Source organism: Triturus cristatus, chromosome 9 (genome assembly GCF_964204655.1).
Source record: "Triturus cristatus chromosome 9, aTriCri1.1, whole genome shotgun sequence".
Lineage (NCBI taxonomy): Eukaryota > Metazoa > Chordata > Amphibia > Caudata > Salamandridae > Triturus > Triturus cristatus.
The window spans coordinates 8,009,911-8,037,204 of record NC_140592.1 but is presented as its reverse complement, the minus strand read 5'-3'; the positions used below and the strand labels follow the sequence as shown (position 1 = coordinate 8,037,204).

The 27,294-nt window shown below is 52.0% G+C and overlaps 1 protein-coding gene across 3 annotated transcripts in view; it reads left to right on the top strand.

Moving 5' to 3' along the window:
* NISCH (nischarin) overlaps window positions 1–27,294 on the top strand; it is a 320,866-nt gene that overhangs the window by 37,407 nt on the left and 256,165 nt on the right. For all 3 annotated transcript variants that reach the window (XM_085624215.1, XM_085624214.1, XM_085624216.1), the window contains exon 2: window positions 15,506–15,589. In XM_085624215.1, the coding sequence (XP_085480341.1) occupies window positions 15,506–15,589 (84 nt within the window). The remainder of the gene's footprint in view (window positions 1–15,505; window positions 15,590–27,294) is intronic.

Here is a 27,294-nt window from a genome sequence, read left to right as displayed (position 1 = left end):
TTGCATGATTTCCTGTATCAGATAGGGTGCAGCGTGACCAGGAGGAATCAAACGGATGGCCAGATGGGCGGGGGCAGGTATAAGTACCTCGCCTCAACCCAAGCTGCGCCGGAAGTGATGTGGAATCTGTGCCGGACTTTAGGGACTCCCCGGGGGTCCCCACAACTAGACGTGGGGATGTGCCTAATGTGGCACTTGGGGTAGCTGCCCTTTTGAGTGGGCACACTGCGTGTGCCGCGGGCAACCTCATAACACCGAGTTCCATCTGATGACCACGCACCGGTCCCCTCATGTTTAGATGCCCATCCGCACCGGCCACGTCTTCAGATTCTAACAGCTTCTCATTCTGTTGAAGGCGGAAACTGCCCTGTTACTGTTGTAGGAGGATGAATCGACCCCTGACCTACTGTGATCTTTTGAGATTGGCACAATCGCAGATCACAAATATTCGAGATCCATATTGGTGGGTCTTGAAAGGCACCCCCAGTTGTCATTAGAGTTGGCGTGAGAAGTTGGGGTTTCATGAGGGCTCCCTAGAAACATCTCGCTGCAAATTCATGTTGGGTGCCACAGCTGCCCTCACTGGCATCTTGGCGCTGTGCCACAGACATAGTGTACCACGTCTCACGACTGATGCAAGGAGCAGCTGAGGTCAGCAGGAGGACTGCATTAATGGCTCCCCGATAAGTCCTCGCCTGCCCCTAAAAAGGCTTCCACCGCTCCTGACAGGCTAACCTGTGGGGCCTACAAGACATTGCTGTGGTGGATGAAACTGCCTACTAGGCGCTTGTGTCACATCCTTCTTTATCACCATGGTGAACTCTGAGTACTAAAGAGCTGCAGCCGGCCACCACAAGGCGGCGAGGGACCAGGGGGCACATGAGTTGTGCCCTGTTCGGGTTGAACGTCAAGGGACCGCGGTGTTTCTGTGGCAGACCTTGGGGAGTTGTAGAGGAAGTCATTCCCTGCTGGGGGGGGAGAGGTTCCTCCTCCTGAGCCCAGACTGTGGCTTCTCCCATTGGTTGCACTGCTGTCCCCACCCACCTTCCTGCTCAGGCTCCACCCCGTTCCCAGAGTCCGCTGCTCTATCGTTACTGAGTCCAGGCTCTGTTGGGTTTCCTATCCTTCAATTCATTTTTTGATTCACTCAGAAATAGCTGGCTGCTTTTATGCTCTAACAGAAATCCTCGCGTTGTTTCAGAGTTGGCGCTGGTTATGATGGTTCTCTGTGCCTAGAATCTATCTTCTTTTCATTCCTTTAATTGATGAGTCCGTCTAGATTCTCACGTTAATTCCAAATTCGTTGTGGGTTTGTCCATTCTTTTGACTCCAGAGTTGGTCAAATTTGATTCTTTTCTTCCAAGGCTGGGGGTGGATTTTCCTGTGTTGCAGCTCATTGTCAGGTCTTTGATTAGAGTTTAATCTCCTTCTCCACTCTCCATTGAGCCTATGCTTGGTTTTATCATACCTTGCGCTCTGGCTGGACACCAGTTCTTCCGTTAATGAGATGAAGCTCGGTCTCTGTTCTTGTGTTGAACCCTTGCTATAGTTCTTCCTTTACTGAGATGAAGCTCAGTGTTTGTTCTTTCGTTGAACCCTGGCTATCGTTCTTCCTTTACTGAGATGAAGCTCGGTGTCCATTCTTTCATTGAACCCTGGCGATAGATCTTCTGTTACTGAGATGACGCTCAGTCTCTGTTCTTTCGTTTTAACCCTGGCTATCGTTCTTCCTTTACCTGAGATGAAGCTCTCTGCATGTCTTTCGTTGAACCCTGGCTATCGTTCTTCCATTACTGAGATGAAGCTCGGTGTCCGTTCTTTCATTGAACCCTGGCTATCGTTCTTCCATTACTGAGATGAAGCTTGTGTGAGAAGTTGGCCTGATGTATGATGTCACTAGTTCTAGTGTACACCTTATATCAGTCCAAATACCCTTATGGTGATTGGTTGTAAAGTCAACCTTATAGACCAGCTATCCTAGTGGTAGCATAGACAAGAGCAGTCTTAGGCTAAACTCTGAATGGCATGTGAAGCCAGCTGTGATACCATATATAATCCCTTGAATACCAAATGAAAGGACACCACAACAGATATATATATATAAAATAAAGTGTATTTATTCTAAGCAAACCCTCAGCACTCTTTATGAGATTAGAGGTAAGTACAACACAGTCTTATTAATGCATACAGTAAGTCACACAGGTAAGTAATACAGTTAGGCCCTAGGGGCCACGCAAACCATATACTAAGTAAGCGGTATAAGAACCACTGTCACGGAAATAGAATAGGCCTAGGCCTAGGGAATCGCTGGGGCTACACTACACTAGCGTTAGTTAGGAAGTGGGAGGCCCACGGGATTCGTGTGCAGAGTGGAAACACTCATGCGTAATGCGTAAAAGTCAATAGCAATAGTACAGTTTAGAAAACGGTAGATTTAGGACACTTCCGGAGTAGCTAGGAAGTTGAGACTTGAAAACTAGACACTAGGATAGTCACTATCCTGATGAGCACCCGAGTACCCAAGTTACCTAGCCCACAGGCTGCGGGTGCATAGGGGTGAAGATGCGTCGTTTTCGTCGTCGACTCCTATGGATGCCTGAAGAAAGATGCTGACAGGCAGTCAGTGAAGAGTGTCCGGTGGATCCCAAGGCTGGGATCAAGAAGAGAAGAAACCTGCAAGCAGAAGGGACAGAGTCAAGGTCACTAGCCAGTGACCACGTGGAACCAGGAAGGAACCAGGCGATGTCGTGAAGAGTTGCAGGTGAAGGTGAAGCTTGTCGCTGCAGCCAGGAGGACCAGGAAGCGTCGAGGACGACCAGGACCAGGAGGCGAGCTGTCCCACGAAGGCTCTTGCTGTCGGCGGCGTCGAAGTTGGACTAGGACTCACCAAGCCTTGGCAAGCGGAACCCACGAAGAACAAAGGACTTGCTTCTGGTGCAGACCAGGAAGGTCTGGGGTGCTTCTTCTTTGCAGAGAAGCGGGAGCCAGTCTGGAGCAGCCAAACCAGCGCAGAAGATTTCAGGGTGCGTCGTCACAGAGGCCACTAGCCAGCGGGCAAGCAACCGAACAGACGCGGCAAGCAGGAAAATGCTGAAGGGCCCCACGCAGGACTCGTGGAGTGTGGGGGGCTGATCTTCGGTGCAGATGGTGCTTGGGGTTGGGGCTTCTCAATCCCCGGTGCACAACTTCGAGGGTACCTCAGAAGCTGCGCTGTAAGTTACTAGCCACTTTTCCCAGGTAGCCGGTCGCTCGTCGCCTCCACGGATCTCAGCTCTGCTGCAGATGTGGATGAGGGTCGGAGAAGTCTGGAAGTCAAGGCTCTGGTCGGGCTCTGCAGTCGGTTCCTCGTAGAACGGTCGCAAAGCAAAGGGTAGTCTCTTGATGGTGCCTGTTTGCACAGGGTAGCCACTCCTTGGCTACAAGGGAGATTCTTCAGTCTTCTTCTTTCGTCGAATGTCGAAGGTCCAGAGTTTCTGTTCAGTTTTGCAGGTTCAGGATAATCTAAAGTCTTGAGGCCCAACTCCCACTCTTCTACTAATCTGGGGGGCTGGGATACCTGCTAGGTCACGCCTTATGGGTGGGACCTGGGAGGGGGTGGTTACACCCACTTCCCTTTGTCCAGTTTCGCGCCAGAGCTGGGGCTGGAGTGCCCCAGCGCCGGTTTGAACTGGACTATGCAAGGAACACCTTGTGTGCCCCAGGCATGTCTCATTCCTTTCAGCCCACCCTGCCCCAATACACTAAAGGCTGTCTGGGGAGGTGCTAGCACCTCCCCAAGCAGGAAACCTATTGTCCAGGCCTCCCTGGCTGGGATCACTCCCAGCTGCAGGAGGTCAGACTTGTGTCGTGGCAGCAGCATCCATTTTGTGATGCTGAGGCTTTGGTCAGAGGCTAACAGTTGAAGTATGATTTTAACATGTCTTTCCCTCTAGAAGGGGGGGATAATATTCTCATGTCCAGAAATGGCATGGGGGTATTATTCCCTAGTGTTAGACACCTTACACGACATGTTTTGATAAAGCCAAACCATAGTTACCATAACCGTCTAAGATTATAAGGCACTTTAAGAGTATATGGTAGGCTATATCATAGAACAGCTATAAGGACAAGGTTCCGAAAGCTGCAGACAGGCTCAGCTCATGCTAGAGCACCATCTCACATGTTACCAAGCACTCTGCCTCCAGGATTGTCAAGGCCTGCCATAGGAGTGACTGATAGGTACACATGTGTCTATATGTAAGTTAGGTATAGGAATACTACACCTAAGCAAGGGGTGATTACACGACCTTGCCCCAGCTGAGTGATCAGCCAGTTGTGTCAAAATGGAAGGCCAGGCCAGGGGTGGCATAATACATGCTGCAGCCCCTGGTAGGCCTAGGGTACACCTATGCCCTGGGTACCTAGGGTACACTGTACAGGGGCCAATAAGGTGATCCTATCCAAATGGGTTATGCACCTAAAGTACATAGTATTAATTTAGAGAGAGAACAGCAGGGCTGTGGGTCTGATTAGCAGGCCCACAGCCACATCTAAGTCGAAAACCAGTAAAGCAAAAGCAAAAAGTGGGGGTGAACATAGAAAGCAGACCCTACTCTCCTACACAACCCCCCCCCCCCAAACTTAGGGACATTAAACTAACCTTGACCAGTTGAGTCTTCATGTTCTAAGTGGAAATATCTGGAGAGTCCATCTGCATTGGCATGGTCAGTCCCAGGTCTATGTTCCACTGTGAAGTCCATCCCCTGTAGGGAAATGGACCACCTAAGAAGTTTGGGATTTTCACCCTTCATCTGATTTAGCCACAAGAGGGGCTTATGGTCTGTCTGAATCTTGAAGTGAGTGCCAAACAAGTATGGCCTCAGCTTCTTCAGGGCCCAAACCACAGCAAAGGCCTCCCTCTCAATAGCTGACCAACGTTTCTCTCTAGGGGTCAGCCTTCTACTTATAAAAGCAATGGGCTGGTCTTGACCATCTACATTCAGTTGTGAAAGAACAGCTCCCACACCTAACTCAGAAGCATCTGTCTGGACAATGAACTCTTTGGAGTAGTCTGGACTTTTCAGAATAGGTGCACTGCACATGGCCTGCTTCAGGTCATCAAATGCTCTTTGACAGCTTACTGTCCACTGAACTTTCTTTGGCATCTTCTTGGAGGTCAAGTCATTAAGTGGTGTCACTATGGACCCATAGTTCTTAACAAACTTTCTGTATTACCCAGTCAGGCCCAAGAAAGCTCTGACCTGAGTCTGGGTAGTTGGAGGAGCCCAGTCCTTTATGGTCTGGATCTTGCTCTCCAGTGGTTGAACCTGACCCCCACCAACTAGGTGGCCCAGGTATACAACCTTGCTCTGCCCTATCTGGCACTTAGTGGCCTTGATAGTGAGGCCTGCCTTTTGCAGGGCCTCTAAAACATTCCTCAGGTGGACCAGGTGATCCTCCCAGGTGGAGCTAAAGACAGCAATATCATCAAGATAAGCTGCACAATAATCATCCAACCCAGTAAGGACTTGATTCACCAGCCTTTGGAAAGTGGCAGGTGCATTCTTCAAACCAAAGGGCATTACCACAAATTGATAATGTCCTCCTGGGGTCGAGAAAGCAGTTTTGGCCTTTGCACTCTCAGCTAGTCTGATTTGCCAGTAGCCTGCTGTTAGGTCAAATGTGCTCAAAAACTTAGCAGCTGCCAGTCTGTCAATGAGCTCATCTGCCCTAGGTATTGGGTGGGCATCTGTCCTAGTGACCGCATTGAGACCTCTGTAATCCACGCAAAACCTCATCTCTCTCTTACCATCTTGGGTGTGAGGTTTTGGCACAAGGACTACAGGACTAGCCCAAGGGCTCTCTGAAGGTTCAATGACTCCCAGCTCCAACATCTTTTGTACCTCAACTTTTATGCAGTCCCTGACATGGTCAGGTTGCCTGTAGATTTTACTCTTCACAGGCAGACTGTCACCAGTGTCCACCTCATGGGTGCACCAGTTTGTCTGACTTGGGGTCAGAGAGAACATATGTCTGTAGGCCTGCAGAACTTGTCTGCAGTCCTGTTGCTGATGGACAGTGAGGCTGTCAGAAAAGACCACACCATCAACTGAGCCATCATCAGGGTTCTGAGTCAACAGGTCTGGGAGAGGGTCACTCTCTTCCTCCTGCCCCTCATCTGTAGCCATGAGTAGCCCCATGTCTGCCCTGTCAACATATGCCTTCAATCTGTTGACATGAAGCACCCTTTGGGGGCTTCTGGGAGTCCCAAGGTCCACCAAGTAGGTGACTTCTCCCTTTTTCTCAACAATAGTGTGGGGTCCAGACCATTTGTCTTGGAGTGCTGCTGGGGCCACTGGCTCCAACACCCACACTTTCTGCCCTGGCTGGTAAACAGTCAGTACAGCCTTTTGGTCATGCCAAGCTTTTTGGAGTTCTTGGCTTGCCTCAAGGTTTTTAGAAGCCTTCTTCATATACTCTGCCATCCTGGAGCGGAGACCAAGTACATAATCCACTATGTCTAGTTTGGGTTGTCTGAGAGGTCTCTCCCATCCTTCCTTCACCAAACACAGGGGTCCTCTTACAGGATGCCCAAACAAAAGCTCAAAAGGGCTGTAGCCAGCCCCCTTTTGTGGGACCTCTCTGTAAGCAAACAGAAGGCAGGGTAAAAGGATGTCCCATCTTCGCCTAAGCTTGTTTGGTAATCCTTTTATCATTCCCTTTAGGGTCTTGTTGAATCTCTCAACAAGCCCATTGCACTGTGGGTGATAGGGTGTGGTGAACTTATAGTTAACACCACACTCCTTCCACATTGCAGTCAAGTATCCTGACATAAAGTTAGTACCTCTGTCAGAAATGACCTCCTTTGGAAAGCCCACTCTGGAGAATACTCCAAGCAGGGCCCTTGCCACAACAGGACCTGTTGTGGTCCTCAGGGGAATCGCTTCTGGGTACCTGGTGGCATGGTCCACTATCACCAGTATGAATCTGTGCCCAGATGCTGTTTGTGGGTCCATTGGTCCTACAATATCTATGCCCACTCTTTCAAAGGGGACCCCCACCACAGGTAGTGGTATGAGGGGGGCCTTTGTGGTGCCACCTGATTTGCCACTGGCTTGGCAGGTGACACAGGAGCGACAAAACTCCTTGGTATCTTCTGACATATGGGGCCAGTGAAAGTGAGGGACAAGCCTGTCCCAAGTCTTGTTCTGGCCTAAATGTCCTGCAAGGGGAATATCATGGGCCAAGGTGAGAAGGAAGCCTCTGAACTTCAGTGGTATGACCAACCTCCTGGATGCACCAGGCTTGGGGTCTCTAGCCTCTGAGTACAGTAGCCCTTCATCCCAATACACTCTATGGGTACCTTGAGCATTCCCTGCAGCCTCAGCAGCAGCCAGCTGTCTGAGGGGTTCAAGAGAGGGGCAGTCTAATTGAGCCTGCCTCAGATCTGCCCTGGAAGGTCCCCCTGTCCCAAGAAACTCAACCTGATCTGGTTCAAGTTCTTCTAGGACAGTTCCTTCAGGGCTCTCAGAATCATCCTCCTGGGAGGGCTGATCCACCACCTGAGGCAGGGGGGAAGGCACAGCCTTAACCCTACTGCTCTTTCTCTTGGGTTGTGACTGGTCCATAGTTTCAGGATCCAGCACTTGTTCAGTGGTGCACTTTTTGGCCTGTGACCTGGTCACAGCAAGGACATGTGCATCTATCCCCAGCATTTCTGCATGGGTCCTATACTCCACTTCAGACCAAACTGAAGTTTCAAGATCATTGCCCAGTAAACACTCTACAGGAAGGTCTGAACTAACAACAACTTTCTTGAGGCCAGTTACCCCTCCCCAGGAGAAGTTAACAATAGCCACACTATGGGAGGTAGTGGCATTGCTAGCGTTGGTCACTAGGTAATTCTCACCTAGTATGATCTGTCCAGGGTCCACAAAAGCAGGTGTCACCATTGTGACACTAGCTCCAGTGTCCCTGTAGGCCTGAGCCATTCTTTGGTTGATAAAAGGTGTCTGTCTGTACTTGGCCAGGTTACTGGGGCCTACAGTAGAGGACAAAGCTAAGTCCCCATCACAGATCAGGACAGCCTGAGTAGGTACTCTGACTAGGCCAGAATCCTCCTCAGTTCCCAGGGTTAACCCTACTACACCCTTTTGCTGGGAACCACCACTTACAGCTGAACTAGGGGGTACAGTTGCCTTAGGGGCAATGGTGGCTGGGGGCTTATCCTTTTTGGTGCACTCACTAAACTAATGTGAGTTGGACTTACAATAGTTGCACCATGGTTTCTTTTGGCCATCTTTCTTCTTATCCTTTTTGGAACCACCCTCCCCCTGAGCCTTTTGGGGGCCTGGTGAAGACTTCTGGTCTTTTTGTTTCTGCTCATTACCCTTCTGGTCTGCCTTTTTCTGATCACCGCCCTGGTTCTGGTTTTTCTGCTTAACTCTAGTCCTGACCCATCTATCTGCCTTCTTTCCCAATTCTTGGGGAGAAGTCAGATCAGAATCAATCAGGTGTTGATGCAGTAGCTGGTTTTGACAGTTGTTAAGTATTTGCTCTCTCATGATCAAATTATACAATCCTGTATAGTCCTTAACCTTACTTCCCATTAGCCAGCCTTCCAGAGCCTTAGTGGCACAATCTACAAAGTCAGTCCAGTCCTGAGTCTGTGTCTTCTGGGTATCCCTGAACAACAACCTGTATTGTTCAGTGGTTAGGCCAAACCCATCAATCGGAGCACTCTTCAGGACAGTGTAATTATCTGCATCCTCATCACTAACTGTGAGGAGCTTGTCTCTTCCTTTCTCAGAGAAGGAGAGCCACAAGATAGCTGCCCACTGACTTTGGGGTACCTGCTGTACTTTGCAAGCTCTCTCCAAAGCAGTTATCCATTTGTGGATGTCATCCCCACACTTGTAGGGAGGGACAATCTTGCTCAGGTTTCTATTATCCTAGTGCCTGTCTCTATCTCTAGGAATGTTGCTGCCACCAGTGGGTTCTAACCCACTTAACTTTTGTTCTCTAGCCAGAGCAAGCTTCTCTTTGGCAAGGGCAAGTTCTTCCCTCTGAATCCTCAGATTAGCCTCCCTCATTCTGGCTGCATGCTCCTTTCTCTCAGGTGAAGTCATTCCCCTGTGAGAGGAAGCATTAGAGATGTTAGAGACATGGGAGTGGATGGATTCCCTTGAAGGGGATCTGTCCCTCCTGCTTCTCTGTGAATGTCTACTTGTGGGTCTGTATGGGGGGATCCCATGCAAACTCCCATGTAAACTTAAGTTAGCCTGGCTAAGTCTCCTTACTTGGCTCTGGCTGTCTACCTCCCCATCTGAAGCCCCATCTGACTCCTCTGTGGTGGGTAGACCCTCCTCTGTGCCTAGGGCACCTTCCTGAGATGCCCTCTGAGCATCATACTCCTCTAGGAGTTGTCTTAACTGAAGGAGGGTAGGGTTTGCACCCTGTTTTATTCCTCTGGAGGTACACAACTGTCTCATCTCCTGGAATGTTAAGGTATCATATCTAGAGGGGATCTTTTGCAGACCTGATCCTCCTGAGAGAGCATCTACTTGATCTACTCTCAGAGACATGATCTAGTGAGGGTGTGGTGTGTGCACCTACCTACACTAGTTGTATCTTCTAAACCTTTCTAGTAGTTGTAGTCAGGGTGTGTTACTCCCTTCAACCTACAACTACAAAGTCCAGTAGGACTTAAGTATAATAATCTATGTTATATGTACCTAGACAATATCTGTGTGATCTTTCAATTTAGTATCTCAAGATTACAATGGTATTACAACAGCAAGCTCAGATCCCAACCGCTGCTCACCAATGTGAGAAGTTGGCCTGATGTATGATGTCACTAGTTATAGTGTACACCTTATATCAGTCCAAATACCCTTATGGTGATTGGTTGTAAAGTCAACCTTATAGACCAGCTATCCTAGTGGTAGCATAGACAAGAGCAGTCTTAGGCTAAACTCTGAATGGCATGTGAAGCCAGCTGTGATACCATATATAATCCCTTGAATACCAAATGAAAGGACACCACAACAGATATATATATAAAATAAAGTGTATTTATTCTAAGCAAACCCTCAGCACTCTTTATGAGATTAGAGGTAAGTACAACACAGTCTTATTAATGCATACAGTAAGTCACACAGGTAAGTAATACAGTTAGGCCCTAGGGGCCACGCAAACCATATACTAAGTAAGTGGTATAAGAACCACTGTCACGGAAATAGAATAGGCCTAGGCCTAGGGAATCGCTGGGGATACACTACACTAGCGTTAGTTAGGAAGTGGGAGGCCCACGGGATTCGTGTGCAGAGTGGAAACACTCATGCGTAATGCGTAAAAGTCAATAGCAATAGTACAGTTTAGAAAACGGTAGATTTAGGACACTTCCGGAGTAGCTAGGAAGTTGAGACTTGAAAACTAGACACTAGGATAGTCACTATCCTGATGAGCACCGGAGTACCCAAGTTACCTAGCCCACAGGCTGCGGGTGCATAGGGGTGAAGATGCGTCGTTTTCGTCGTCCACTCCTATGGATGCCTGAAGAAAGATGCTGACAGGCAGTCAGTGAAGAGTGTCCGGTGGATCCCAAGGCTGGGATCAAGAAGAGAAGAAACCTGCAAGCAGAAGGGACAGAGTCAAGGTCACTAGCCAGTGACCACGTGGAACCAGGAAGGAACCAGGCGATGTCGTGAAGAGTTGCAGGTGAAGGTGAAGCTTGTCGCTGCAGCCAGGAGGACCAGGAAGCGTCGAGGACGACCAGGACCAGGAGGCGAGCTGTCCCACGAAGGCTCTTGCTGTCGGCGGCGTCGAAGTTGGACTAGGACTCACCAAGCCTTGGCAAGCGGAACCCACGAAGAACAAAGGACTTGCTTCTGGTGCAGACCAGGAAGGTCTGGGGTGCTTCTTCTTTGTAGAGAAGCGGGAGCCAGTCTGGAGGAGCCAAACCAGCGCAGAAGATTTCAGGGTGCGTCGTCACAGAGGCCACTAGCCAGCGGGCAAGCAACCGAACAGACGCGGCAAGCAGGAAAATGCTGAAGGGCCCCACGCAGGACTCGTGGAGTGTGGGGGGCTGATCTTCGGTGCAGATGGTGCTTGGGGCTTCTCAATCCCCGGTGCACAACTTCGAGGGTACCTCAGAAGCTGCGCTGTAAGTTACTAGCCACTTTTCCCAGGTAGCCGGTCCCACGTCGCTCGTCGCCTCCACGGATCTCCGCTCTGCTGCAGATGTGGATGAGGGTCGGAGAAGTCTGGAAGTCAAGGCTCTGGTCGGGCTCTGCAGTCGGTTCCTCGTAGAACGGTCGCAAAGCAAAGGATAGTCTCTTGATGGTGCCTGTTTGCACAGGGTAGCCACTCCTTGGCTACAAGGGAGATTCTTCAGTCTTCTTCTTTCGTCGAATGTCGAAGGTCCAGAGTTTCTGTTCAGTTTTGCAGGTTCAGGATAATCTAAAGTCTTGAGGCCCAACTCCCACTCTTCTACTAATCTGGGGGGCTGGGATACCTGCTAGGTCACGCCTTATGGGTGGGACCTGGGAGGGGGTGGTTACACCCACTTCCCTTTGTCCAGTTTCGCGCCAGAGCTGGGGCTGGAGTGCCCCAGCGCCGGTTTGAACTGGACTATGCAAGGAACACCTTGTGTGCCCCAGGCATGTCTCATTCCTTTCAGCCCACCCTGCCCCAATACACTAAAGGCTGTCTGGGGAGGTGCTAGCACCTCCCCAAGCAGGAAACCTATTGTCCAGGCCTCCCTGGCTGGGATCACTCCCAGCTGCAGGAGGTCAGACTTGTGTCGTGGCAGCAGCATCCATTTTGTGATGCTGAGGCTTTGGTCAGAGGCTAACAGTTGAAGTATGATTTTAACATGTCTTTCCCTCTAGAAGGGGGGGGATAATATTCTCATGTCCAGAAATGGCATGGGGGTATTATTCCCTAGTGTTAGACACCTTACACGACATGTTTTGATAAAGCCAAACCATAGTTACCATAACCGTCTAAGATTATAAGGCACTTTAAGAGTATATGGTAGGCTATATCATAGAACAGCTATAAGGACAAGGTTCCGAAAGCTGCAGACAGGCTCAGCTCATGCTAGAGCACCATCTCACATGTTACCAAGCACTCTGCCTCCAGGATTGTCAAGGCCTGCCATAGGAGTGACTGATAGGTACACATGTGTCTATATGTAAGTTAGGTATAGGAATACTACACCTAAGCAAGGGGTGATTACACGACCTTGCCCCAGCTGAGTGATCAGCCAGTTGTGTCAAAATGGAAGGCCAGGCCAGGGGTGGCATAATACATGCTGCAGCCCCTGGTAGGCCTAGGGTACACCTATGCCCTGGGTACCTAGGGTACACTGTACAGGGGCCAATAAGGTGATCCTATCCAAATGGGTTATGCACCTAAAGTACATAGTATTAATTTAGAGAGAGAACAGCAGGGCTGTGGGTCTGATTAGCAGGCCCACAGCCACATCTAAGTCGAAAACCAGTAAAGCAAAAGCAAAAAGTGGGGGTGAACATAGAAAGCAGACCCTACTCTCCTACAGCTTGTTTCTGTGAACTCTGGCTGTAGTTCTTCAGCTACTGAGCTGAAGGTCGATGTCCCTTCTTTCGGCGAATCCCTGCCATAATTCTTCCATTACTGAAGTCTGACTCTGCATCTTTCTCCATCTACCAAGTCCAAGTTCGGTGTGCATTGACCTGTCTTCTGGTGTCATTTCTCTGCCTTGGTTTCACTGCTGAGCTCCGATTCCACAACGTTTCCTTCATGAATGTGCCCAGGTCCAGCGCAGTTCTTCATTGAGCTCCACCTCTTCTAGATTCTCCTGCATCTGGTCTTGTATTACCGGAGCCAGACGTGGCATCGATCCCTCCATCGAGTCCTGCTGTAATGTGGAGATCTGAAGCTCAGGTCCCCGTTTCTTCCAGTACTGGCCCCAGGATCATCGTTGGTTCTTTCTTTGCATCGATCGTAGATGTGAGTTGTGTTATCAGGTAAAGCCTCCATGACTGTTCTTGTATTTCCTTGAGTTCCTACTCCATGCTTGTCTTGCAGCCTACAATGAGTGTCCGGGCATTAAGTTAAGAGATCTGCGTCTGTGCCGACACCTCTGTTTTACTACCGATTGGCTGGGTCGTCTTCACACTTCGTCACGGAGGTCCTCGGTTTACAGACCGCTCTTTGGAAGTGGCTCGTTCTGGGGAATCCGATGACCCTGAGCTGGGATTTCATTGTTGCTCATGTTGGGTTTGCATCATGATATGAATGTTTACATTATACCTTGTGAGGGATTACACTGTAGTTTATGGTGAGTTTACGGTTTAGCTGGTGAAGGATTACACTGTAGCTTGTGGTGAGTTTACGGTTTAGCTGGTGAAGGATTACACTGTAGCTTGTGGTGAGTTTACGGTTTAGCTGGTGAAGGATTACACTGTAACTTGTGGTGAGTTTACGGTTTAGCTGGTGAAGGATTACACTGTAGCTTGTGGTGAGTTTACGGTTTAGCTGGTGAAGGATTACACTGTAGTTTATGGTAAATTTACGGTTTCGCTGGTGAGGGAGTACACTGTAGTTTATGCTGAGTTTACGGTTTAGCTTGTAAAGGATTACACTGTAGCTTGTGATGAGTTTACGGTTTAGTTTGTGAGGGATTACACAGTAGCTTGTGGTGAGTTTACGTTGTAGCTTGTGAAGGATTACATTGTAGCTTGTGATGAGTTTACGGTTTAGTTTGTGAGGGATTACACTGTAGCTTGTGGTGATTTTACATTCTAGCCTGTGAAGGATTACACTGTAGCTTGTGGTGGGTTTACGTTGTAACTTGTGGTGAATTACATTGTAGCTTGTGGTGAGTTTACGGTGTAGTTTGTGAGGGATTACACTGTAGCTTGTGGTGATTTTACATTCTAGCCTGTGAAGGATTACACTGTAGCTTGACGTTGTAACTTGTGGTGAATTACATTGTAGCTTGTGGTGAGTTTACGTTGTAGCTTGTGAGGGATTACACTGTAGTTTGTGGTGATTTTACATTCTAGCTTGTGAAGGATTACACTGTAGTTTGTGCTGAGTTTACGGTTTAGTTTGTGAGGGATTACACAGTAGCTTGTGGTGAGTTTACGTTGTAGCTTGTGAAGGATTACACTGTAACTTGTGGTGAGTTTATGATGTAGCTTGTGAAGGATTACATTGTAGCTTGTGGTGAGTTTATGATGTAGCTTGTGAAGGATTACATTGTAGCTTGTGATGAGTTTAGCTTGTCGTGGGATCGCAGTGTTTTGTTGTCCGTTAAAAGGTGTGTCCTCTGAGCTGTGCTGCTGCACTTCTGCTGCCATCTAAGATACTTTTCAATTGTTGGTAATACTCAGATGGACTGGCAACACTGGCGGAGTCCAGTACGCCCCTCGCAACTGGGATTGACCAGCAATGGAAACCTGCAGCGAGCAGATCAACCAACCACCTCTGGACATTCCTCACCAAACATCCATCTCCAGGCAACCACCACCAACCATCTCCTGTCAGCCACCACCAACCAACCACCTCCAGATGACCACCAACCAACCACCTCCAACATGCTGAATGTTCTCACCGCTGTATGTCGGTCATGTTGTAGATGGCATGCATTGCAACTGCCTGTGAAGATGATGTGTACAGAGAGAGTCAGGAGTGGGAGTGGAGCATCACCGCATGAGGGGTGTGTCTGGAGCAGATCGAAGCAGACCAGTTCATAGTTTAAAACTCTTGTGACACCTCACACGTTTCCTCACAAGTGTTTTGTGTTCCATGCGTCATAAGCTGCTGACGGATCTAGAAGGACAGAGTTGAGTGAAGGAAGAGTGTCCCTCTGACTCCCGCTGGGCAGCCGACTTGGAGCAAAGTCAACTGAGAGTCATCGGAGATGGTGCTTTAGCGTGTTGGCGTTCACCATTAGGAGTGTGCACTCAGTCATCGCTACATTGGTGCACATGGGAAATGGAGAGGGGATAGGTCGGGGGACACACTTATGACCTCACCAATTGCATGAACGCCCATGTTCGGATCTGTTATCCGAATCGTCTTCGGGATACTGTCCTCTATGGCTGGCCTGTCGTGACATATTGAACTTCTGCAGCTTGATAAGTTGACCTGTGATGATCATACATGGGACAATGGTGCAAAGGCCATGCCTCGATCCGGCCCGCTTCAGAGACTGCCCTTTTGAATGCCCCCCAGGACAGGCACAGATATCTGTAATCCTGGTCCTCTGCGGGTGGTATGAGCTCTGAGCATGTCTGAGCTTCTGGGATCTGTTTTATTGTATGCACTGCAGGGTTGCTGGGTTCATCGATACGCGAGAGACCCAATGGTACAGTAGTAATGACTGAAGGGATGTGGGGCTGTATGCAGCCGTGGTGAGCGTGGTGAGACCCTCGCAGCGCTACTGATAGCGCTTTGTCCCTGTGGTGTTGGTGATAGGTTGAATGAAGTTTACCACTTCTGATCTTTGATCTGATGTCACTTTTTTCTTTTTTAGGTCTACATCATTCAGGTGAGCGTTGGTGCCCATCAATGGACGGTGAAACATCGCTACAGCGACTTCCACGAGCTTCATGAGAAGGTAACTCCTGACCCGAACTTCTCCTCAGTGGTGCAAAGTGAACAACCCTGATCAGACCATAGTTACAAGAAAGACTTTATTTAATGAATATGGCCCCTTGCTTGCAGAATCCAAGCTGGCGGCTCTGACCCCGTGGTCTAACTCAGGGTTGGACAAAAACGGACCGTACCATTGCCAACAGAAGTGGCCATCATGGAACAGTTAATTATAAAGTACAAAAACCAAGACCGTTGTCTCTGCACATGCCGATTTCCCTCTTTGAGTGCGTTTTGTGCTACTTTGAGAAAAAGACATTCTAAGATGCTGCCCACGTGTGCTGACGGTGGCCTTCTTGCAATGGTTTTTCCTCAGAAAGTGTCCAAGATGGACGCCTGTATATGTGCAGGTGTGTACGTATTTTAATGCTCCGGCGGTTATCTGTAAGAGTTGCTTAGTTATTACTTTACCATTCCAGGATGGCCGCAGCCATTTCAAACTGTAAATTAGGAATAAAGTATGTGCTGCATGCGTGCACATGCAAGGAAGCAAGTGGCCCGATAGCAGTGTGCGGCTGCTGTGTCCTCGCAAAAAATCTATACAAACATTTTTGTTTTAAAAAAAAAATTAAAAAACAGAGGGGAGGGGTGAGAGACACTCGGATGCCAAAACCATGTGCTAAAATTGAGAGGAAAAAATTGTCCTTTCATGTCAGCTGTGGAAGCAGCCAAGACATGCAGTCAGACGAGTTGAAAACTTGCACTACTCCGGGGGCGCGACAAATGATTGAATGTGGAGGAAAGCCCCTGGAAAAGGACTGGAAAACTAGGTGGACAAGAAAGTCCTACAATCATGAGTAGACTCTTGCCTTAAGATGGATATATATATTTATTCAGCAGTTCTAGTTATCTGAAGAGACTATAACTCGTACCTAAGGAAACTACAGCTCTCGCCCCGCCATGCACAGTTTTCTCATCCATGATTTCAATGCAAATGTTGCAGTGATCATGTCAATGATGTCATGAGTGATGTAACGTGGGGTAATGAGCAGCGCATGGCGAGGGCTCGAGTTTAAATGCAGAGGGGGCAGCTACATTCAGTGTCACTCAGTCAGTTCCAATAATTCACGGTCCCTTTCAGGACCCCTTCGGAGTAAAACATTCTGTTTATTTCAGTAGGTCTGAAGCTGCGAAAGGTTTGTCATACTACAGACCTCTAGCTGTCCGTATCGCCTGCATGTAGACGCGGGCATTCACGGAGACCCTCAACGTGCGTGACACGGCCCTGGGAGATCGCTTTTCAACACTCGTGACCTCACAGGTGAACAAAAAACAACCAACTACGAATATAATATATATTAAATATACTGACGCTATATCTTATGATCTACACTCTTTTATCACTCAAAGACTTACATTTTTGATTTAGATGCTTCCTCTCCTCAGTTACTCATTCAGAGTACTGATGCCACTACTATTTCTGATCCAGAGGATTCCTCTCCGAGTTACTCGTTCTGAGTACTGGTGCTACTAGGACCTCTGGTCCAGGGGCTTCCTCTCCTCAGAGTTACTCGTTCCGAGTACTGGTGCTACTAGGACCTCTGGTCCAGGGGCTTCCTCTCCTCAGAGTTACTCGCTCCGAGTACTGGTGCTACTATGATCTCTGGTCCAGGGGCTTCCTCTCCTCAGTTACTCGTTCCGAGTACTGATGCTACTATGATCTCTGGTCCAGGGGCTTCCTCTCCTCAGAGTTACTCGCTTCGAGTACTGATGCTACTATGATCTCTGGTCCAGGGGCTTCCTCTCCTCAGAGTTACTCGCTCCGAGTACTGGTGCTACTATGATCTCTGGTCCAGGGGCTTCCTCTCCTCAGTTACTCGCTCCGAGTACTGATGCTACTATGATCTCTGGTCCAGGGGTTTCCTCTCCTCAGTTACTCGCTCCGAGTACTGATGCTATTATGATCTCTGGTCCAGGGGCTTCCTCTCCTCAGTTACTCGCTTCGAGTACTGATGCTGCTATGATCTCTGGTCCAGGGGCTTCCTCTCCTCAGTTACTCGTTCCGAGTACTGATGCTACTATGATCTCTGGTCCAGGGGCTTCCTCTCCTCAGAGTTACTCGTTCTGAGTACTGGTGCTACTATGATCTCTGGTCCAGGGGCTTCCTCTCCTAAGAGTTACTCGCTTCGAGTACTGGTGCTATTATGATCTCTGGTCCAGGGGCTTCCTCTCCTCCGAGTTACTCGTTACGAGTACTGGTGCTACTATGATCTCTGGTCCAGGGGCTTCCTCTCCTCAGTTACTCGTTCCGAGTACTGATGCTACTATGATCTCTGGTCCAGGGGCTTCCTCTCCTCAGAGTTACTCGTTCCGAGTACTGATGCTACTATGATCTCTGGTCCAGGGGCTTCCTCTCCTCAGTTACTCGTTCCGAGTACTGGTGCTACTATGATCTCTGGTCCAGGGGCTTCCTCTCCTCCGAGTTACTCGTTCTGAGTACTGGTGCTACTATGATCTCTGGTCCAGGGGCTTCCTCTCCTCAGAGTTACTCGTTCCGATTACTGATGCTACTATGATCTCTGGTCCAGGGGCTTCCTCACCTCAGAGTTACTCGCTCCGAGTACTGATGCTACTATGATCTCTGGTCCAGGGGCTTCCTCTCCTCAGAGTTACTCGCTTCGAGTACTGGTGCTACTATGATCTCTGGTCCAGGGGCTTCCTCTCCTCAGTTACTCGCTTCGAGTACTGATGCTACTATGATCTCTGGTCCAGGGGCTTCCTCTCCTCAGTTACTCGTTCCGAGAACTGATGCTACTATGATCTCTGGTCCAGGGGCTTCCTCTCCTCCGAGTTACTCGTTACGAGTACTGGTGCTACTATGATCTCTGGTCCAGGGGCTTCCTCACCTCAGAGTTACTCGCTCCGAGTACTGATGCTACTATGATCTCTGGTCCAGGGGCTTCCTCTCCTCAGTTACTCGTTCCGAGTACTGATGCTACTATGATCTCTGGTCCAGGGGCTTCCTCTCCTCAGAGTTACTCGTTCCGAGTACTGATGCTACTATGATCTCTGGTCCAGGGGCTTCCTCTCCTCAGTTACTCGTTCCGAGTACTGGTGCTATTATGATCTCTGGTCCAGGGGCTTCCTCTCCTCCGAGTTACTCGTTCTGAGTACTGGTGCTACTATGATCTCTGGTCCAGGGGCTTCCTCTCCTCAGAGTTACTCGTTCCGATTACTGATGCTACTATGATCTCTGGTCCAGGGGCTTCCTCACCTCAGAGTTACTCGCTCCGAGTACTGATGCTACTATGATCTCTGGTCCAGGAGATTCCTCTCCTCAGAGTTACTCGTTACGAGTACTGATGCTACTATGATCCCTGGTCCAGGGGCTTCCTCTCCTCAGTTACTCGTTTCGAGTACTGATGCTACTATGATCTCTGGTCCAGGGGCTTCCTCTCCTCAGTTACTCGTTCTGAGTACTGGTGCTACTATGATCTCTGGTCCAGGGGCTTCCTCACCTCAGAGTTACTCGCTCCGAGTACTGATGCTACTATGATCTCTGGTCCAGGGGCTTCCTCTCCTCAGTTACTCGTTCCGAGTACTGGTGCTACTATGATCTCTGGTCCAGGGGCTTCCTCTCCTCAGTTACTCGTTCCGAGTACTGATGCTACTATGATCTCTGGTCCAGGGGCTTCCTCTCCTCAGAGTTACTCGCTTCGAGTACTGGTGCTGCTATGATCTCTGGTCCAGGGGCTTCCTCTCCTCAGAGTTACTCGCTTCGGGTACTGGTGCTACTATGATCTCTGGTCCAGGGGCTTCCTCTCCTCAGTTACTCGTTCCGAGTACTGATGCTACTATGATCTCTGGTCCAGGGGCTTCCTCTCCTCAGTTACTCGTTCCGAGTACTGATGCTACTATGATCTCTGGTCCAGGGGCTTCCTCTCCTCAGAGTTACTCGTTCCGATTACTGATGCTACTATGATCTCTGGTCCAGGGGCTTCCTCACCTCAGAGTTACTCGCTCCGAGTACTGATGCTACTATGATCTCTGGTCCAGGGGCTTCCTCACCTCAGAGTTACTCGCTCCGAGTACTGATGCTACTATGATCTCTGGTCCAGGGGCTTCCTCTCCTCAGTTACTCGTTCCGAGTACTGGTGCTACTATGATCTCTGGTCCAGGGGCTTCCTCTCCTCAGAGTTACTCGTTCCGAGTACTGGTGCTACTATGATCTCTGGTCCAGGGGCTTCCTCTCCTAAGAGTTACTCGCTTCGAGTACTGGTGCTACTATGATCTCTGGTCCAGGGGCTTCCTCTCCTAAGAGTTACTCGTTACGAGTACTGGTGCTACTATGATCTCTGGTCCAGGGGCTTCCTCTCCTCAGTTACTCGTTACGAGTACTGATGCACTATGATCTCTGGTCCAGGGGCTTCCTCTCCTCAGTTACTCGTTCCGAGTACTGATGCTACTATGATCTCTGGTCCAGGGGTTTCCTCTCCTCAGAGTTACTCGTTACGAGTACTGATGCTACTATGATCCCTGGTCCAGGGGCTTCCTCTCCTCAGTTACTCGTTCCGAGTACTGGTGCTACTATGATCTCTGGTCCAGGGGCTTCCTCTCCTCAGTTACTCGTTCCGAGTACTGATGCTACTATGATCTCTGGTCCAGGAGAATCCTCTCCTCCGAGGTACTCATTCCGAGTGCTGGTGCTGCTGTTATATCTCCTCCAGGGGCTTCCTCTCCTCAGTTACTCGTTCCGAGTACTGATGCTACTATGATCTCTGGTCCAGGGGCTTCCTCTCCTAAGAGTTACTCGTTCCAAGAGACTTTACTCCGGACTAGCACAAAGAACGCCTCAAGTAGGTTTATTTAAATCGAGCCCCACCCTGGGACAGCTTCTTCTTGTAAGATGCTGTTCTGAACTCCTTCTCGTCTCCAGGCTCAGTCCCTGCTCGCTGCCGCTCTCAGCTCATAATCTCAACTGCTACAGCACAGAGGGCTGCGGTAAAAGGATTGCTGTGCTCCATACAGAACAGAGGGCTGCAGTGCCCCATGCAGTGAAAAGTACAGTTCAGAGGACTGCAGGGGGGCTGCAGTGCCTCGTGTCTTATAGAGGGCTGCGGGAAGGGCATGCAGTGCCCCATGTCTTACAGGGGGCTGCGGGGAGGGCTGCAGTGCCCCATGTCTTGCAGGGGACTGCAGGGGGGCTGCAGTGCCCCGTGTCTTAGAGAGGGCTGCAGTGCCCCGTGTCTTAGAGAGGGCTGCAGTGCCCCGTGTCTTAGAGAGGGCTGCAGTGCCCCGTGTCTTAGAGAGGGCTGCAGTGCCCCGTGTCTTAGAGAGGGCTGCAGTGCCCTGTGTCTTAGAGAGGGCTGCAGTGCCCTGTGTCTTAGAGAGGGCTGCAGTGCCCCGTGTCTTAGAGAGGGCTGCAGTGCCCCGTGTCTTAGAGAGGGCTGCAGTGCCCCGTGTCTTAGAGAGGGCTGCAGTGCCCCGTGTCTTAGAGAGGGCTGCAGTGCCCCGTGTCTTAGAGAGGGCTGCAGTGCCCCGTGTCTTAGAGAGGGCTGCAGTGCCCCGTGTCTTAGAGAGGGCTGCAGTGCCCCGTGTCTTAGAGAGGGCTGCAGTGCCCCGTGTCTTAGAGAAGGGCTGCAGTGCCCCGTGTCTTAGAGAGGGCTGCAGTGCCCCATGTCTTACAGAGGGCTGCAGTACCCCATATCTTACAGAGGGCTGCAGGGAGGGCTGCAGTGCCCCATGTCTTACAGAGGGCTGCAGTGCCCCATGTCTTAGAGAGGGCTGCAGTGCCCCATGTCTTAGAGAGGGCTGCAGTGCCCCATGTCTTACAGAGGGCTGCAGTGCCCCATGTCTTACAGAGGGCTGCAGTGCCCCATGTCTTACAGAGGGCTGCAGTGCCCCATGTCTTACAGAGGGCTGCAGTGCCCCATGTCTTACAGAGGGCTGCAGTGCCCCATGTCTTACAGAGGGCTGCAGTGCCCCATGTCTTACAGAGGGCTGCAGTGCCCCATGTCTTACAGAGGGCTGCAGAGCCCCATGTCTTACAGAGGGCTGCAGAGCCCCATGTCTTACAGAGGGCTGCAGAGCCCCATGTCTTACAGAGGGCTGCAGAGCCCCATGTCTTACAGAGGGCTGCAGTGCCCCATGTCTTACAGAGGGCTGCAGTGCCCCATGTCTTACAGAGGGCTGCAGTGCCCCATGTCTTACAGAGGGCTGCAGTGCCCCATGTCTTACAGAGGGCTGCAGTGCCCCATGTCTTACAGAGGGCTGCAGTGCCCCATGTCTTACAGAGGGCTGCAGTGCCCCATGTCTTACAGAGGGCTGCAGTGCCCCATGTCTTACAGAGGGCTGCAGAGCCCCATGTCTTACAGAGGGCTGCAGAGCCCCATGTCTTACAGAGGGCTGCAGAGCCCCATGTCTTACAGAGGGCTGCAGAGCCCCATGTCTTACAGAGGGCTGCAGAGCCCCATGTCTTACAGAGGGCTGCAGTGCCCCATGTCTTACAGAGGGCTGCAGGGAGGGCTGCAGTTCCCCATGTCTTACAGGGGACTGCAGAGAGGGCTGCAGTGCCCCATGTCTTACAGAGGGCTGCAGTGCCCCATGTCTTACAGAGGGCTGCAGTGCCCCATGTCTTACAGAGGGCTGCAGTGCCCCATGTCTTACAGAGGGCTGCAGTGCCCCATGTCTTACAGAGGGCTGCAGTGCCCCATGTCTTACAGAGGGCTGCAGTGCCCCATGTCTTACAGGGGACTGCAGGGAGGGCTGCAGTGCCCCATGTCTTACAGAGGGCTGCAGGGAGGGCTGCAGTTCCCCATGTCTTACAGGGGACTGCAGGGAGGGCTGCAGTGCCCCATGTCTTACAGAGGGCTGCAGGGAGGGCTGCAGTTCCCCATGTCTTACAGGGGACTGCAGAGAGGGCTGCAGTGCCCCATGTCTTACAGAGGGCTGCAGTGCCCCATGTCTTACAGAGGGCTGCAGTGCCCCATGTCTTACAGAGGGCTGCAGTGCCCCATGTCTTACAGAGGGCTGCAGTGCCCCATGTCTTACAGAGGGCTGCAGTGCCCCATGTCTTACAGAGGGCTGCAGTGCCCCATGTCTTACAGGGGACTGCAGGGAGGGCTGCAGTGCCCCATGTCTTACAGAGGGCTGCAGGGAGGGCTGCAGTTCCCCATGTCTTACAGGGGACTGCAGGGAGGGCTGCAGTGCCCCATGTCTTACAGAGGGCTGCAGTGCCCCATGTCTTACAGAGGGCTGCAGTGCCCCATGTCTTACAGAGGGCTGCAGTGCCCCATGTCTTACAGAGGGCTGCAGTGCCCCATGTCTTACAGAGGGCTGCAGTGCCCCATGTCTTACAGAGGGCTGCAGTGCCCCATGTCTTACGGAGGGCTGCAGTGCCCCATGTCTTACGGAGGGCTGCAGTGCCCCATGTCTTACAGAGGGCTGCAGTGCCCCATGTCTTACGGAGGGCTGCAGTGCCCCATGTCTTACGGAGGGCTGCAGTGCCCCATGTCTTACGGAGGGCTGCAGTGCCCCATGTCTTACGGAGGGCTGCAGTGCCCCATGTCTTACGGAGGGCTGCAGTGCCCCATGTCTTACGGAGGGCTGCAGTGCCCCATGTCTTACGGAGGGCTGCAGTGCCCCATGTCTTACGGAGGGCTGCAGTGCCCCATGTCTTACGGAGGGCTGCAGTGCCCCATGTCTTACAGAGGGCTGCAGTGCCCCATGTCTTACAGAGGGCTGCAGTGCCCCATGTCTTACAGAGGGCTGCAGTGCCCCATGTCTTACAGAGGGCTGCAGTGCCCCATGTCTTACAGAGGGCTGCAGTGCCCCATGTCTTACAGAGGGCTGCAGTGCCCCATGTCTTACAGAGGGCTGCAGGGAGGGCTGCAGTTCCCCATGTCTTACAGGGGACTGCAGGGAGGGCTGCAGTTCCCCATTTCTTACAGAGAGCTGCAGTGCCCCATGTCTTAGAGAGGGCTGCAGTGCCCCATGTCTTAGAGAGAGCTGCAGTGCCCCATGTCTTAGAGAGAGCTGCAGTGCCCCATGTCTTAGAGAGAGCTGCAGTGCCCCATGTCTTAGAGAGAGCTGCAGTGCCCCATGTCTTAGAGAGAGCTGCACTGCCCCATGTCTTAGAGAGAGCTGCACTGCCCCATGTCTTAGAGAGAGCTGCACTGCCCCATGTCTTACAGAGGGCTGCAGTGCCCCATGTCTTAGGGAGGGCTGCAGTGCCCCATGTCTTACAGAGGGCTGCAGTGCCCCATGTCTTACAGAGGGCTGCAGGGAGGGCTGCAGTTCCCCATGTCTTACAGGGGACTGCAGGGAGGGCTGCAGTTCCCCATTTCTTACAGAGAGCTGCAGTGCCCCATGTCTTAGAGAGGGCTGCAGTGCCCCATGTCTTAGAGAGAGCTGCAGTGCCCCATGTCTTAGAGAGAGCTGCAGTGCCCCATGTCTTAGAGAGAGCTGCAGTGCCCCATGTCTTAGAGAGAGCTGCACTGCCCCATGTCTTACAGAGGGCTGCAGTGCCCCATGTCTTACAGAGGGCTGCAGTGCCCCATGTCTTGCAGGGGGCTGCAGTGCCCCATGTCTTGCAGGGGGCTGCAGTGCCCCATGTCTTGCAGGGGGCTGCAGTGCCCCATGTCTTGCAGGGGGCTGCAGTGCCCCATGTCTTGCAGGGGGCTGCAGTGCCCCATGTCTTGCAGGGGGCTGCAGTGCCCCATGTCTTGCAGGGGGCTGCAGTGCCCCATGTCTTGCAGGGGGCTGCAGTGCCCCATGTCTTGCAGGGGGCTGCAGTGCCCCATGTCTTGCAGGGGGCTGCAGTGCCCCATGTCTTGCAGGGGGCTGCAGTGCCCCATGTCTTGCAGGGGGCTGCAGTGCCCCATGTCTTGCAGGGGGCTGCAGTGCCCCATGTCTTGCAGGGGGCTGCAGTGCCCCATGTCTTGCAGGGGGCTGCAGTGCCCCATGTCTTGCAGGGGGCTGCAGTGCCCCATGTCTTGCAGGGGGCTGCAGTGCCCCATGTCTTGCAGGGGGCTGCAGTGCCCCATGTCTTGCAGGGGGCTGCAGTGCCCCATGTCTTGCAGGGGGCTGCAGTGCCCCATGTCTTGCAGGGGGCTGCAGTGCCCCATGTCTTAGGGAGGGCTGCAGTGCCCCATGTCTTGCAGGGGGCTGCAGATGGGGCTGCAGTTCCCCATGTCTTACAGGGGACTGCAGGGAGGGTTGCAGTGCCCCATATCTTACAGAGAGCTGCAGTGCCTCATGTCTTACAGAGGGCTGCAGTGCCCCATGTCTTGCAGGGGGCTGCAGTGCCCCATGTCTTGCAGGGGACTGCAGGGAGGGCTGCAGTGCCCCATGTCTTACAGAGGGCTGCATTGCCCCATGTCTTGCAGGGGGCTGCAGATGGGGCTGCAGTTCCCCATGTCTTACAGAGGGCTGCAGGGAGGGCTACAGTTCCCCATGTCTTACAGGGGACTGCAGGGAGGGTTGCAGTGCCCCATATCTTACAGAGAGCTGCAGTGCCCCATGTCTTAGAGAGGGCTGCAGTGCCCCATGTCTTAGAGAGGGCTGCAGTGCCCCATGTCTTAGAGGGGGCTGCAGTGCCCCATGTCTTAGAGAGAGCTGCAGTGCCCCATGTCTTAGAGAGAGCTGCAGTGCCCCATGTCTTAGAGAGAGCTGCAGTGCCCCATGTCTTAGAGAGAGCTGCAGTGCCCCATGTCTTAGAGAGAGCTGCAGTGCCCCATGTCTTAGAGAGAGCTGCAGTGCCCCATGTCTTAGAGAGAGCTGCAGTGCCCCATGTCTTAGAGAGGGCTGCAGTGCCCCATGTCTTAGAGAGAGCTGCAGTGCCCCATGTCTTACAGAGGCTGCAGTGCCCCATGTCTTAGAGAGGGCTGCAGTGCCGCATGTCTTAGAGAGGGCTGCAGTGCCGCATGTCTTACAGAGGGCTGCAGTGCCCCATGTCTTGCAGGGGGCTGCAGGGAGGGCTGCAGTGTCCCATGTCTTAGAGGCTACAGTGCCCCATGTCTTGCAGGGGGCTGCAGGGAGGGCTGCAGTGTCCCATGTCTTAGAGGCTGCAGTGCCCCATGTCTTGCAGGGGGCTGCAGTGTCCCATGTCTTAGAGGCTGCAGTGCCCCATGTCTTGCAGGGGGCTGCAGGGAGGGATGCAGTGTCCCATGTCTTAGAGGCTGCAGTGCCCCATGTCTTAGAGGCTGCAGTGCCCCATGTCTTACAGAGGGCTGCAGTGGCCCATGTCTTACAGAGGGCTGCAGTGGCCCATGTCTTACAGAGGGCTGCAGTGGCCCATGTCTTACAGAGGGCTGCAGGGAGGGCTGCAGTGTCCCATGTCTTACAGGGGACTGCAGGGAGGGTTGCAGTGCCCCATATCTTACAGAGAGCTGCAGTGCCTCATGTCTTACAGAGGGCTGCAGTGCCCCATGTCTTGCAGGGGGCTGCAGTGCCCCATGTCTTGCAGGGGACTGCAGGGAGGGCTGCAGTGCCCCATGTCTTACAGAGGGCTGCATTGCCCCATGTCTTGCAGGGGGCTGCAGATGGGGCTGCAGTTCCCCATGTCTTACAGAGGGCTGCAGGGAGGGCTACAGTTCCCCATGTCTTACAGGGGACTGCAGGGAGGGTTGCAGTGCCCCATATCTTACAGAGAGCTGCAGTGCCCCATGTCTTAGAGAGGGCTGCAGTGCCCCATGTCTTAGAGAGGGCTGCAGTGCCCCATGTCTTAGAGGGGGCTGCAGTGCCCCATGTCTTAGAGAGAGCTGCAGTGCCCCATGTCTTAGAGAGAGCTGCAGTGCCCCATGTCTTAGAGAGAGCTGCAGTGCCCCATGTCTTAGAGAGAGCTGCAGTGCCCCATGTCTTAGAGAGAGCTGCAGTGCCCCATGTCTTAGAGAGAGCTGCAGTGCCCCATGTCTTAGAGAGAGCTGCAGTGCCCCATGTCTTAGAGAGGGCTGCAGTGCCCCATGTCTTAGAGAGAGCTGCAGTGCCCCATGTCTTACAGAGGCTGCAGTGCCCCATGTCTTAGAGAGGGCTGCAGTGCCGCATGTCTTACAGAGGGCTGCAGTGCCCCATGTCTTGCAGGGGGCTGCAGGGAGGGCTGCAGTGTCCCATGTCTTAGAGGCTACAGTGCCCCATGTCTTGCAGGGGGCTGCAGGGAGGGCTGCAGTGTCCCATGTCTTAGAGGCTGCAGTGCCCCATGTCTTGCAGGGGGCTGCAGTGTCCCATGTCTTAGAGGCTGCAGTGCCCCATGTCTTGCAGGGGGCTGCAGGGAGGGATGCAGTGTCCCATGTCTTAGAGGCTGCAGTGCCCCATGTCTTAGAGGCTGCAGTGCCCCATGTCTTACAGAGGGCTGCAGTGGCCCATGTCTTACAGAGGGCTGCAGTGGCCCATGTCTTACAGAGGGCTGCAGTGGCCCATGTCTTACAGAGGGCTGCAGGGAGGGCTGCAGTGTCCCATGTCTTAGAGGCTGCAGTGCCCATGTCTTACAGAGGGCTGCAGGGAGGGATTCATTATCTCAGAGATGCATCGTCCATTGAATGCCCCATGTCTCTGCACACAAGTGATCCTTACGGGCCCCCTGATGTTGCCTTTCATAGCTTCTAGTGTATCTGTTTGGATTGATGGGTGTTGTACATCTGCCGGCCTTGATGGTGTGGTTTGTGCATCCTCTGCTCACTTCCCCTTTCCCTCTTTGATCCTAAGCCAGGCTGTTCCTCACACTTACGTCCATTA